A 14,216-nucleotide genomic window follows, 5' to 3' on the forward strand; every position below is an offset into this window, starting at 1 on the left:
AGTTTCTTAACCAATAAGGGAATAACGGGTTATGGGGAGCGGGCAGGGAAGTGGAGCTGAGTCCATGATCGGATCAGCCACGATCATATTAAATGGCAGAGCAGGCTCGAGGGGCCGTATGGCCTACTCCTGCTCCTATTTCTTATGTTCTTATGTGCTGCAGTCCCATGGCTTTTAAATAGTAAAAGGTATAAATTAAGTAAATTAATAAAGAAACGTGTGTGAGTAGCACTGCGAGTGGAGCCAGGAGGAAGCATATTTCTTTCTCGCATGTAAAGAATGGAGTCCTCAACAATGGTGGGGAGAAGGCCAATGGCCTCGTTGAATAGGAAATGGCCAACAGAAGGGCACTGAGAAGTGGGTGTCTCTAAAAAGCAGAGGGGGCACAGGAAGATGTACTTGGTGATAGGATCGCATTGGAGAAGATGATCTAGCAGATGGTGAGACTAATGAGCTGGAAACTGAGCACAAGAGCACCCCTGTTGTTGAGAGAGAGGGAGGAGTGTTGGAAGTGAGGCAAACATGCTGAAGGGCCCCATCAATCACAGACAAGCGAAAACCTGTAACTTGGTGTTTAGGTGTTCAGTCAGCTATCCATGTACAGTCATGGGGAGGGACTGACCATAACTGATACAAACAAGGATCTCAAAATTGACTCAATCGGATTATTCTTTTTTTTCGCCAATAGTAGTCAACAGATTTTTTTTTATAAATGAAAATGTCTGGAAATATCTTACCATGCATGCTATGTTTTGGGCCAGACAGTAGTCGAACGAGTGCCCAGAAGGCATCCTCTTCATTCAGATACATAAGAAGCAATGCAGTGATCTGACTCATTCCCTGGCAGTAGCCTACTTCCTGCAATTGAACAGAATGAAAAGAAAAGAATGAAATTACAGCAGTCATTTAGAGGAACTTTATTAATATCCCTTTACAGAAATGAATGCAGTTAGGGTATTTAATTTATACAATTTTATTTATAATTAAATAATTCTTAATCATTTATAAAATATAAACATTAGGCAAAGGAACCAACGTAAAAAGAGCAGTTATTGTCAATTTATTTTCCAAATCTAATTTACACTGAAATCGCAGAGCTTCAGAAAATGTAGCAATTTGCAGAACTTGTTTCTGCAGTCGACATAATAAACGTACCATAAGTGTTACTGGCTGTCAAAATTTGAAGATAGCAGTGCAAATAGATGCATTTTGCTACAAACAGGAACAGCACAGTTGGACATGTATTGTGGAATAAAATTGATACACTTTTCCTTAGCTGTAGAGCACTTAATTTACAAAAGTGTGATATTTCAACGACTGAAGAGATATCAAATTGCTACCACAAGTCAAAAAGTCAAAAAAAACAATTAGGAAGGCAAAGGGAAACTACAAAATTAAATTATCAAGGAATATAAAAAGCAATAGTAAAGATTTTACAGACACAAACAGCAAAAGAAAAATCAGGATAGGGCCATTAAGGGATACACACGATAAACTCCCACTTAATGACAGCAAAATGGCAGAAATCTTAAATAATGACTTTGCCTCAGTATTTAGCAGGGAAACTAAAATGGTGGACAGGACATAAAAGAAGAGATCAAAAAGGATATAAAGACAGTGAAGATACAAAGAAACGACAGAAAGAGGGGTCAAAATCCTGGAACTCCCTCCCTTACAGCACTGTGGGAGTACTTTCACGACACGGACTGCAGGGCTTTAAGGCGGCGGCTCACCACCACCTTCACAAAGGCAATTAGGGTGGGGCAATAAATGCTAGCCTTGCCAGCGACGCCCACATCTCAGGAACGAATAAAAAAATGAAGCAGATTTGGAGGATAAAATTCCTGGGTCGGATGGATTGCATTCGCACATAAAGCATTTAGGGAAGAGATAGCAGAGGCACTATTACATATATATATAAAAAATCATTAGAATAGGGAATAGTGCCAGAAAACTGGTGATTCAGATATATAAAAAAGATAGAACAAGTCCAGGGTACTGTAGACCGATTAGTTTAACAACGGTGGTAGGAAAGGCAATGGAATTCTTAATCAAGGATGTGATAGGAAAAAAAATCTAGAAACTGAAGTAGTCAGCACAGATGCCAAAAGGGAAGGTCATGATTGACCAACCTGATGGAATTCTTTGAAGTAACAGAGTTGGTAGATAAAGGCATTGTAGTCAACATAATATATTTGGATTTCCAAAAAGCCGCACAGCAGACTCATGACTAAGGTCTGAAAATGTGGAGTTAGGGGACAAGTAGCAGAATGACTAGCAAGCTGACTACAAAACCGAAAATAGGGGTTAAAGGTAGTTACTCAAATTGGCAAATGGTGGTAGTGGTGTTCCACAAGGATTGGTACTGGGACCACTATTGTTCACCATTTACATAAACAACTTGGACTTGGGAATCAGAAGCACAATTTCAAAATTTGTGGATGACACCAAATTTGAGGATGTAGTTATTAGAGGAGCACAGCAACAAAAAATAGGAAGCCATTAATAAACTTGCAGAATGTGCATATAATTTGCAAATGAACTTCAATATAATTAAGTGTGAGGTAAAACATTTTGGTAGGAAAAGTAAGGAGACCACCACATACGCCTTGGAAAATAAGTTTTTAAGTGGAGTTGAGGAACAGAGGGATCTGGGGGTACAGATACAAAAATCACTAAAAATAGCAACGCAGGTTAATAAGGCCATAAAAAAGCAAACAAAGCACTCTAGTTCATTTCTAGAGGGATAGAATTGAAAAGCAGAGAAGTAATGTTAAACTTATATAGAACCATGGCTGGATCACACTTGGAATACTGTGAACAGTTCTGGTCTCCATATTATGAAAAGGAGATAGAAGCAGTTGATGCAGTACAAAAAAGATGTACTTCAATGATACCAGAACTGAGAGGTTTATACCTATCAGGAAAGATTGGCTGGGGAGAAGACCGAGGGGTGACCTGAAAGAGGTCTTCAAGATTATGAGGGGGTTCGATAGGGTAGACATAGAAAAGATGTTTCCACTTGCCGGTGAGACCAGAACTTGGGCCATAAATATAAAACAGTCACTAATAAATCCAATAGGGAATTCATGCGAAACTTCTTTACCCAGAGAATGGTTAGAATGTGAAACCTCTTCCCCTCGCCCCCCCAACCAATCCTTTCCCCTGCCCCCACACGGAGTAGTTGAGGTGAATAGCGTACGTGCATTTAAGAGGAAGCGAGATAAGCACGTGAGGGAGAAAGGAATAGAATGATATGTTGATGGGATGCGGTTAGAAGAGGGGTGGGAGGAGGCTCGTGTGGAGCATAAACACCGGCCTGGACCTGTAGGGCTGAATGGCCAGTTTCAGTGCTGTAAATACTTAGTAAGTGAACTTCAGCGAAGTTATTGGGCAAAGTAGATCAAACTCCAAAGGTTTCATCTCACCTTCACTCCTCAAAACAAAGATCTAATTACTGAATTACCATTGTCATGCTTTAAAGCTGCAGCGGAGCCTGGTCTCCAGCTATCTTGGATCACCTTGCCACTGGACCAAGACCTTGCTCCATCAAGCCCATGTGGTGGCTGGTGTGCAACGGCCACCCCATGTTAAAATAATTCACGCAAAGTCATCTTCCACCATTTAAAATGAGTTCATCAGTCACCCCGATTACTCATTTTTAGTGTGGAAGCAAGTCATCCTTGACCCAGAGGGACTGCCGATGATGATGCTTTAAAGCATGCTTTCTGCAGTATAATTGGTGAATTTTATGCCCACAATGAATATTCTTCTGCCAATATTATGTTCAAAAAAAGGAAACACAAAGCAAAAAAAAACCCCTAGATTTTCCTCCTTCTTTAAGTACCCTCTGCATTGAATTGTCCCTTCTTGCCGCCACCCGACCTTTCAAAGTCGAGAGTTTCAACAATCACTTTGCAGAAAAAGCATGACTACTAGAATTGGGCACTGTGAAATCAAGTCTAAATAATAGCTTTCATTTTGAAAACTTCGATCTGTAATCTTAAAGACAATATGAACCAGAATGATAACCAGTTTTGAAAACTGTATCTAGAATATTGAATACAAAAAAACATACCGTGTTATACATGGAATAAGCAGCTAAAACATGGAACAAAGCTTGCTGCCTGTAGAGAGATGCAAAGAAATTATGTATCAATTTCATCCTATGTCATATTGAATACATACATATTGACTCAGGACACCTTACTTAAATCTGAAGACAAGACGTGGAGTTTAGGGTGTTTTCGAGTGTGTAAATGCTCTATTTATACACATGCAGCAGTGGCTGAAGAGTTAAGCAAAAAGGTACTCTGGACACTGGCGAGAGGCATTTATGGATGGTTCCTCAAGAACAAGCTGATTTTACCATCTTAACATGGTAATCACAAAGGTAGGATATTGTCTTGCAACTGAAGGCTCCTGTCCTAAAAAAGAGTGAAACCTAAGCCACGGATATGCACTGTGAAGGACTAACACTGAAGGAGGTCTTTCAGACATTTCTTCAAATTTATCGGCAGCTTCATGGCATCTCTCCTACCAAATCATCCTTTTCATTCCTCAGTTCAGTGTTAGACAATATATTTAAGATATGGCTCTCATTAGTTCTCTGCCATACTGCTCCATCTTCGGGTCTCCTACCACTCGGCTTCACTCCCATACTCAGCTAGTGAGTATGATTTCACCTGGTAATCTCTTGCAGATCACTGATTTGCAATATAACAATATTAACCACCTACTTGACATATTTAATAAACACCTAACATCTGAATTCATGTATGCAACCACTATAGAATAGCAGATACTTTATTTGGTAGACAATATATCTAGCACATCAAATTTCAGTTGTAATATTCGTGTTCCACTGCGACTTCAGTCAGGGATGTCTTCCTGCAGTTGTACAGGGCCTTGGTGAGGCCACATCTGGAATAGTGTGTTCAGTTTTGGTCTCCTAATTTGAGGAAGGACGTTCTTGCTATTGAGGGAGCACAGCGAAGGTTCACCAGATTGATTCCCGGGATGGCAGGACTAACATATGAGTAGAGACTGGATCAACTGGGCTTGTATCCACTGGAGTTTAGAAGAATGAGAGGGGATCTCATAGAAACATAAAATTCTGACTGGATTGGACAGGTTAGAGGCAGGAAGAATGTTCCCGTTGCTGGGGAGTTCCAGAACCATGGGTCACAGTCTAAGAATAAGGGGTAAGCCATTTAGGACCGAGATGAGGAGAAGCTTCTTCACTCAGAGAGTTGTTAACGTGTGGAATTCTCTACCGCAGAAAGTTGTTGAGGCCAGTTCGTTAGATATATTCAAAAGGGAGCTAGATATGGCCTTTACAGCCAAAGGGATCAAGGGGTATGAAGAGAAAGCAGGAAAGGGGTACTGAGGTTGAATGATCAGCCATGATCTTATTGAATGGCGGTGCAGGCTCGAAGGGCCAAATGGCCTGCTCCTGCATCTAATTTCTATGGCCCCAAGTTTCCACACGCGGCAAAACAGGCGCCCCTCCGAGCTGGGTGCCCGTTTTCCATGCCGAAAACGGCGTCTGAAAAAAAAACGCGCTATTCTCGAGCGCTTTGCAGCTCGATGTCTGCTTGGCGCGGCGCACAGGGGGTGGAGCCTACCACTCGCGCCGATTTTGTAAGTAGAAGGGGGCAGGTACAATTTAAATGAGTTTTTTTTCGTGCCGGCAACCCTGCGCGTGCGTCTTGGAGCGTTCGCGCACGCGCAGTCTGAAGTAAACATTGGCACTCGGCCATTTTAAAAAGTGCTGCAGAAAAAGTGAAAATTTGTTTATTGAACCCTTGCAAAGGCTTGCATTTTAATTTTCTTGATATTTCTGTGTGTGAGGGTGAGGGAGTGTATTCTGTAATTAAAGATAGACTGTGATAAACGGGACACATGCACTTGTTTGAGACTATTCAAATTCTTTGTAGCTGTTCAATTTTTAAAATTTTTTAATAAAACCACATTGCCCTTCCATGATCAGCACTGAGGCTTCTTGCAGCTTTCTCCCCCTGCCGTCCGTCGGGCCCGACGGCAAACGGCTGCCTCAAGTACTGAGGCTTCTTGCAGCTTTCTCCCTCCCTCCTCCTGTCGTCGGTCGGGCCCGAAGGCAAACAGCTGCCTCAAGTACTGAGGCTTCCTGCAGCTTTCTCTCTCCCTCCCCCGCCCCCCTGCCGTCGGTCGGGCACGACGGCAAACAGCTGCCTCAAGTACTGAGGCTTCTTGCAGCTTTCTCCCTCCCTCCTCCTGCCGTCGGTCAGTCCCGACGGCAAACCGCTGCCTGAAAGGCCTGCCTGAAGCACTTTCACACAGGTAGGAACATGGTTTATTTAATCTTTTCTTTGATTATAAATTTTTATTCAGGTTGGATTTATTTGTATAATATTTGTATAAGTATAACTAAGGATTTATTGTAGAATTTATTGACTTCTCTTCCACCCCACCTCGTTCCCGACGCCTAATTTGTAACCTGCGCCTGATTTTTTAATGTGTAGACAAGGTTTTTTCAAGCCTACAAAAATCTTCACTTGCTCCATTCCAAGTTAGTTTGGAGTACGTTTTCATTGTGGAAACTTTCAAATCAGGCGTCAGTGGCCGGACACGCCTCCTTTTGAAAAAAAAATTCTGTTTAAAAGTGAAACTGTACTACCTGACTCGAATTGCAGAAAACTTAAATGTGGAGAATTCCGATTTCTAAGATACTCCGTTCTCCACCAGTTGCTCCTAAAAATCAGGAGCAAATCATGTGGAAACTTGGGGCCAATGTTTCTATGTTTCAGTCAAACATTCTGGTGTCTCAGTGAAGCAAAAAAAAAGTTGCTGAGTGCACTGTACTCGAACATTTCATGACATCTTTACTTTAGGAAAAACATTTTCAGAGGTATTTCAGAGTATATTTGCAAAGAGAACTAATGACTCCAAGTGAGTCACTAAGTTGCAACACACTCATGAGCAACAGCAAGCACAAAGCTGATTTAGCACAACAACTAGCATCACGAGAACACAGCAGCTTTGAATACAGTACTAATCTCAATTTTGTTTTACAGAACATAGTCAACCTTTTTGGAACTTTCCCATTGGAGTTTAAATCCAAGATTAATTGTTCCATTAAAGCCAAGTTTCAGCCTCTTGTTTCATAAAAGAGTGTCAATCTCATTTTTATGAGGCCGGCATTATAATTTGGAAAAAGTGGGAGAAGGAAAGGGAATGATCAACTGAGTGGAATAGAAAGTTTTACTGAAAAATACCACACTATTTTACAGCCATAATACGCTTGGATTGTATTTATCCAACCTCAGTTCAATGCGTGTCACAATTGCGCTATGCATTTCTGCCCAAAAGTATTAAATCATAAGTGGTTCAAGAAGGTGGTCCACCACCACCTTCTCAAGAGTAACTAGGGATGGGCAATAAATGCTGGCCTTGCCAGCAACGGTGTATCCAGAGAATAAATAGATTTTAAAAAACAATTCACTTAATGATGTGCACAGAAGAAACAAAAATCAATCAGTTGTTCTGAACATGTATTTTTTTGCCATTTTTTATGATTAATACTATGAGATTTTTTTACTCTGAGGTACTATTAACCAAAGTAAATTTGTATAATTTAATTGCTGCATTTTCCCTTTGAAAACAATCTATTTTGAAAATTTCTTATTGAACCTCAATACGAGAAACATACATTTTTGAAATTTTAATCATTCTATTACTACTTCCCAAACTTTGAATACAGCATCAATAGCAACAGATCTGTTGAACTTTTAAGCTAAGTATTCTGAAAGTGACTGATAGTACCTCCTCAAAGACACTTGAAAGTAACCTTTCCAAGTTATAAACACTTGTGAACATCTGTAGTGCCGTGCCAGGAACACATTAGAAAGGACAAGAGGACATTACATAGGGCAGCAGTACGAAAGAAGATCACACATTGCCTACAATTGCTTTGTGGGAGGACAGAGTATTGCACAGAAAATCTCAATAGGTTAAATGATCAAAATGCAGCTCATGCACTTGAGTATGTGAAGTACTGAAGCATGACTTTGTAAATAAATAGAGGCCAGAATAAAACATAGCTGTAGAATCATAAAAAGGAAAAAAAAAAAATCGAGATTGCATTTAGACGAGTCGAGGTCATTTGCCAATTGTGTTTAATAATGATGACAGACTTCAGCTGCAGCTTATGCTACGAGATATGATCCCCATGCGTAACTGACCTGACAGGGGAGTAGCCACCATGACCTCCGGGTGGTTCTCCCTGGATCAGGAAGGTATATGCTTGCTTTTTTGGAAACAGGAGGTGGGTGGGGTGGCTTGACCCATCCATCTCCACGGAGGTGTGTGGGGGACCTGACCCATCCACCTCCATGGCACGAACCTGGTATTGCAGTACTTCCAGGAACGGTGCAGTAGCTCTAGGCCTTTTGGCTAAGAGCATTGGCGCAGAGTGATCCTTGGCGTGTGCAAGGTGACCTCTGACGTTTGTGATTTGACAAAGAATTGGAACGATTGGCTACGAATTTTAAAAAAAAATGATCCCCATCTCTGCCATGCTCCTCCCCCCAAAAGCTGCAGGATCAACAGTTTTTCTTTTTAATGCTCCTGAAGCAGAGTTCAATGAGTAGACTTTTTATCCAATGCTATAATTTGATAGAAAAATACAATTGCAATTAATGTCCACACAGCTTCAGACTGCAATTAACTGCCGATGCGTTTATTCACAATCGTGGACTAGAAGAGTGCTTTAATCTCAAGTGGCTTAGATAAGAAGTCTTTAAACAATATGATCTTACATAAAAGTTTTATTGGAATAGTGTTGTTTCTAGCTTTCAAACTGACAGTTATTGTAAAGGTTTCAGCGAAAGGAAGTTCATTACTATTATAGTTTCTATTCTCCCTACCAATGCCTTTAATTTACTTCATATAAACCAATTATTAATAAACCAAAAATGAAAATAAAAAAAATCGAACTTAAATTAATCCTAGGCAAAATCTTAAAGTGCATCAATGACAACAAATTAACAAAGTCATTGTATCAAGACTTAAATACTGAAGAAAATAAATTAAATAGAACACTACATTGTTAAAAAACTTAATTTTCTTTCCTAACATCGCAATTAAAGTAAAAAATGTAACCTTTTCGGTAGCATCTTCAAATAAGAAATACACTGAGCAACATTTTCTAAATTCAAATTCAATTGTAAGAAACAGTTTAAATGGAATGGAATACAATTACAACTTTGCATAATAATAGTAAGCACAAATCGATAGTCACTTTAATCTGAAACCAAGTTCTTTAAATGTCAGCCCCAAAGTCTATCGAGTTCAATACGCCAATCCTTATCTAGGTGAAAGACAAAATTATATTCAGCATTTTCCAATTACTAAAATGACAGGAGAATTGGAACTAATTACACGATCAGCACTTTAACAATGGAACAAATCTGTATGAGCTGCAAAAGCTGAATGTCAATCTTTGTTTAAAAACAAAGGCCTTCAGTTTTTTTTTAAAGTGGCAAGGTAATGTAAAAGTATGTTTTAGTTATTTTTGTCCAAAAACACAATGTTACATTTTAATTTTAAAAAGTAATTGATGGATTCAACAAATGAAGATTTTAAGGAGTCCAAAATCTGAATGAAACATGCGTTTCACAAAACCCATTCAAACCAAGCACATGAACAAGCTTAGACAGTTAGTGAAGTGCATTCACTTTAATTACACACACACAATTCTTGGAATGTTGGAATGGAACAGTTTTAAATAAATAATTTACAAGGACCAATTACAGCATATCCATGCATCCTTTACAACCCATCTGCAACCACTGACACAGTTGGAGATCGACAGATTTTTGGGCGATAAGGGAGTAAAGCGTTATGGGGAATGGGCAGGGAAGTGAAGCTGAGCCCATGATCAGATCAACTATGATCTTTATTGCTCGAGGGGCCAAATAGCCTCCTCCTCCTATTTTCTTATGTTCTTATCATCCTCCTCCAATGCTTCTGTTCCGTTGTCCACCTGAGTGGGACTTCCCTTGTCTGATTCCATTCTTATCTATCCAGTCGTAGCCAGAGAATCATCTGCTATAGCTTCTCTTCCTGCTCCAGCACGGTTACCTCTTGAGTCCCACAAGGATCTATCCTTGGCCTCCTCCTATTTCTCATCTACATGCTGCCCTGTGGCAACATCATCCGAAAACACGATGTCAGGTTCCACATGTATGCCGATGACACTTAGCTCGACCTCACCATCACTTCTCTCGATCCCTCCACTGGTCTCGAATTTGTCAAGCTGCTTGTCCGACGTCCAGTGCTGGATAAGCAGAAAGTTCCTCCAACTAAATATTGGGAAGACAGAAGCTATTGTCTTCGGTCCCCGCCACAAAATCCCTTCCCTAGCCACCGACTTCATCCCTCTCCCTGGCAACCATCTGAGGCTGATTCAGACTGTTAGCAACCTTGGTGTTGAATTTGAACCCAAGATGAGCTTACATAATGTAAGAACATAAGAAATAGGAGCAGGAGTAGGCCATTTGGCCCCTCAAGCCTGCTCTGCCATTCAATAAGATCATGATTGACCTGATTCTGGCCTCAATTCCACTTCCCCGCCCGCTCCCCATAACCCTGGACTCCCTTATCTTTCAAAAATCTGTCTATCCCCAACATAAATACATTTAATGACCCAGCCTCCACAGCTCTGAGGTTGAAAATTCCAAAGATTCATGACCCTCAGAGAAGAAATTCCTCTTCATTTCAGTTTTAAATAGGCCACCCCTTATTCTGAAACTATGCCCCCTGGTTCGAGATTCCCCCACGAGGGGAAACATCCTCTGCATCCATCTTGTCAAGCCCCCTCAGAATCTTGTATGTTTCAATAAGATTATCTCTACGGTCCCTTTATGGCTTCCAACCATATATCCTCACCATCACTGAGACCGTCTACATCCACCTCCATAACATCGCCCATCTCCGCCCCTGCCGAAGCTCACCTGTTTCTGAAGGCCTCATCCATGCCTTTGTTGCCTCCAGATTTGATTATTTCAATGCTCTCCTGGCCATCCGCCCATCTTTCACTGTACCTAAACTTGAGCACATCCAGAACTTTGCTTCCTGTATCCTAACTCACACCAAGTCCCTTTCACCCCTGTGCTCATTGACCTACTTTAGCTCCCGGTAAAGCAACACCATGATTTTAAAATTCTCATTCTGGTTTTCAAATTCTTCCATGACCTCACCCTTCCCCCATCTCCGTCACCTCCTCCAGCCCGACAACCCTCTCCAAGATCTCTGCACGCCTCTAAGTCTGGCCTCTTGCACATCCCCAATTTTAATTGTTCCATCCTGGGCGGCTGTGCTTTCTGCTGCCAATGCCCCAACCACTGGAAATCCCTCCCTCAACTATTATGCCTCGCTACCCTTTTCTCCTCCTTTAAGACACTCCTTAAAACCTACTTATTTGACCAAGCTTTTGGTCATCTATCCCAATATGTCCTATGTGGCCCAGTGTCAAATTTTGTTTGATTACACTCCTGTGAAGCACTTTGGGACATTTTATTGCATTAAAGGCGCTATATAAAACCAAGTTTTTTTTTCTCTCCCTTCAATTAAACTTTGGATGTTAGATTTAATGCACAAGAACATAACAAAATAAGATATAGGAGGTTAAGATATAGGCCACATAAAAGGTTACTGCACAAGAGAAAAGTTCACAGGGTTGTGGGTAATATATTAGCATGGATAGAGGATTGGCTAACTAACAGAGAACAGAGAGTAGGGATAAATGGTTCATTCTCTGATTGGCAACCAGTAACGAGTGGGATGCCGCAGGGATCAGTGCTGGATCCTCCATTATTTACAATCTATATTAACGACTTGGAAGGTTCAGAGTGTAACGTAGTCAAGTTTGCTGACGATATAAAGATGGGAGGAAAAGCAATGTGTGAGGAGGACAAAAAATCTGCAAAAGGACATACACAGGCTAAGTGAGTGGGCAAAAATTTGGTAGATGGAGTATAATGTTGCAAAGTGTGAGGTCATGCACTTTGGCAGAAAAAAAATCAAAGAGCAAGTTATTATTTAAATGGAGAAAGATTGCAAAGTGCCGCAGTACAGCGGGACCTGGGGGTACTTATGCATGAAACACAAAAGGATAGTATGCAGATGCAGCAAGTGATCAGGAAGGCCAATGGTATCTTGGCCTTTATTACAAAGGGGATGGAGTATAAAAGAAGGGAAGTCTTGCTACAGCTATATAAGGTATTGATGAGGCCACACCTGGATTACTGCGTGCAGTTTTGGTTTCCATATTTACGAAAGGATATACTTGCTTTGGAGGCAGTTCAGAGAAGGTTCACTAGGTTGATTCCGGGGATGAGGGGGTTGACTTATGAGGAAAGGTTGAGTAGGTTGGGCCTCTACTCATTGGAATTCAGAAGAATGAGAGGTGATCTTATTGAAACGTCCAAGATTAGTTTCTTAAACGATAAGAGGATAAGGGGTTATGGGGAGTGGGCGGGGAAGCGGAGCGGAGTCCATGATCAGAACAGCCATGATCTTATTGAATGGCGGAACAGACTTGAGGGGTCGTATGGCCTACTCCTGTTCCTATTTATGTTCTTATGAGCAGTAGACCATTTGGCCTTTCGAGCCTGCTCTGCCATTCACCATGATCATGGCTGATCTTCTACCTCAACTCCACCTTCCCACACTACCCACATATCCCTTAATTCCTAAAAATCTATCAACCTCTGTCTTGAATATACTCAACGAGTAAGCATCCACAGCTCTCTGGGGCTAGAGAATTCCAAAGATTCACAAGCCTTTGAGTGAAGAAATTTCTCCTCATCTCAGTCCGAAATGGCTGACCCCTTGAAACTGTAACCTCGTGTTCTAGATTCCCTAAGCAGGAGAAACATCTTCTCAGCATTAACCCTCTCAAGCCCCTTAAAAGTTTTGTGTTTCAATTAGATCACCTCTCATTCTTCTAAACTCTCGGGCATATAGGCCTCGTCTACTCAAATCTCTCCTCATAGGGCAATCCTATCATCCCAGGAACCAGTCTAGTAAACCTTCGTTTCACACCCTCTAAGGCAAGTATGTCTTTCCTTAGGTAAGGAGACCAGAACTGTACACAGTACTCCAGGTTGTGGCCTCATCAATGTACTGCATAATTGCAGCAAGACTTCTTGAGTTTTATACTCTAATCCATTTGTAGCAAAAGCTAACATATCATTTGCTTTCCTAATTGCTTGCTGTACCGACATGTTAACTTTCTGTGACTCATGTATAAGGACACCAAGGTCCCTCGGAAATATTTCCAAGTCTCTGGCCATCAAAAAATATTCTGCTTTTTGTTTTTCCTACCAAAGTGGATAACTTCACACTTCTTGATTGTATTCCATTTGCCTACTCAGTCAAACTGTCTATATCTTTCTGCAGCCTCTTTGCCTCCTCCTCAAAGCTTACTTTCCCACCTAAGTTTGTATCATCAGCAAACTTGGATACACTACACTTGATCCTTTCATCTAATTCATTAATATAAATTATAAATACCTTAGCCCCAAGCACTGATCCTTGCGGTTCCCCGCTAGTTACAGCCTGCCAACCCGAAAAAGTCCTATTTATTCCTACTCTGTTTTCTGTCCAATCCTCAATCCATGCCAATATATTACTCCCAATGCCATGAATCGTAATTTTAATACCTAATTAATTTCTCTTAGTCTACACTTAATTGGAATAATTTAACAGTTTAATTCATTTATTTTGATATCATGAAAAATGTTTTTACTGATACAGCTTCAAAGACTATGACGATATCTTGGCATCTGCCAATTATAAATTAAGTAGTTTAATAACACTTAGAAATAGCATTAGCATATATAAATAAATATAATAAATATAATAAATATATACATCCTAACAGGAATATCTTATTTATATCCTATCTAAAAGGAGAAAAACTAACTAGGGAACTCCTACTATTCTGTTTGGGCAAGGGTGAGGAGAGGAAGAAACTTCAACACAGACACCACTCAAGACTCAATGGAATGTTACAAGAAAATTCAACAGCACGGTTACTTCCATTTGGCAAGTAAGTGCAAGTTTCCTAGCTCATGTAAAACAGTTTGAGAATTTGTAGGGACCATTTTAATTTCTATATTAAAAAATTGTATTCCTCTCAAGCAATGAAAAATAAATAAATATTAGTGATT

At 40.5% G+C, this 14,216-nt stretch overlaps 1 protein-coding gene across 4 annotated transcripts in view; it reads right to left on the minus strand.

The window, feature by feature from the left end:
* Positions 1 to 14,216, minus strand: part of usp6nl (USP6 N-terminal like) — a 266,108-nt gene that overhangs the window by 61,321 nt on the left and 190,571 nt on the right. For all 4 annotated transcript variants that reach the window (XM_070897165.1, XM_070897162.1, XM_070897163.1 and 1 more), the window contains 2 exons: positions 4,079 to 4,127; positions 738 to 858 (listed from right to left, as the gene is read on the minus strand). In XM_070897165.1, coding sequence (XP_070753266.1) covers positions 738 to 858; positions 4,079 to 4,127 — 170 coding nt within the window. The remainder of the gene's footprint in view (positions 1 to 737; positions 859 to 4,078; positions 4,128 to 14,216) is intronic.

The sequence above is a fragment of the Pristiophorus japonicus genome, chromosome 13 (assembly GCF_044704955.1).
Source record: "Pristiophorus japonicus isolate sPriJap1 chromosome 13, sPriJap1.hap1, whole genome shotgun sequence".
In the NCBI taxonomy this organism is placed as follows: Eukaryota; Metazoa; Chordata; class Chondrichthyes; family Pristiophoridae; genus Pristiophorus; species Pristiophorus japonicus.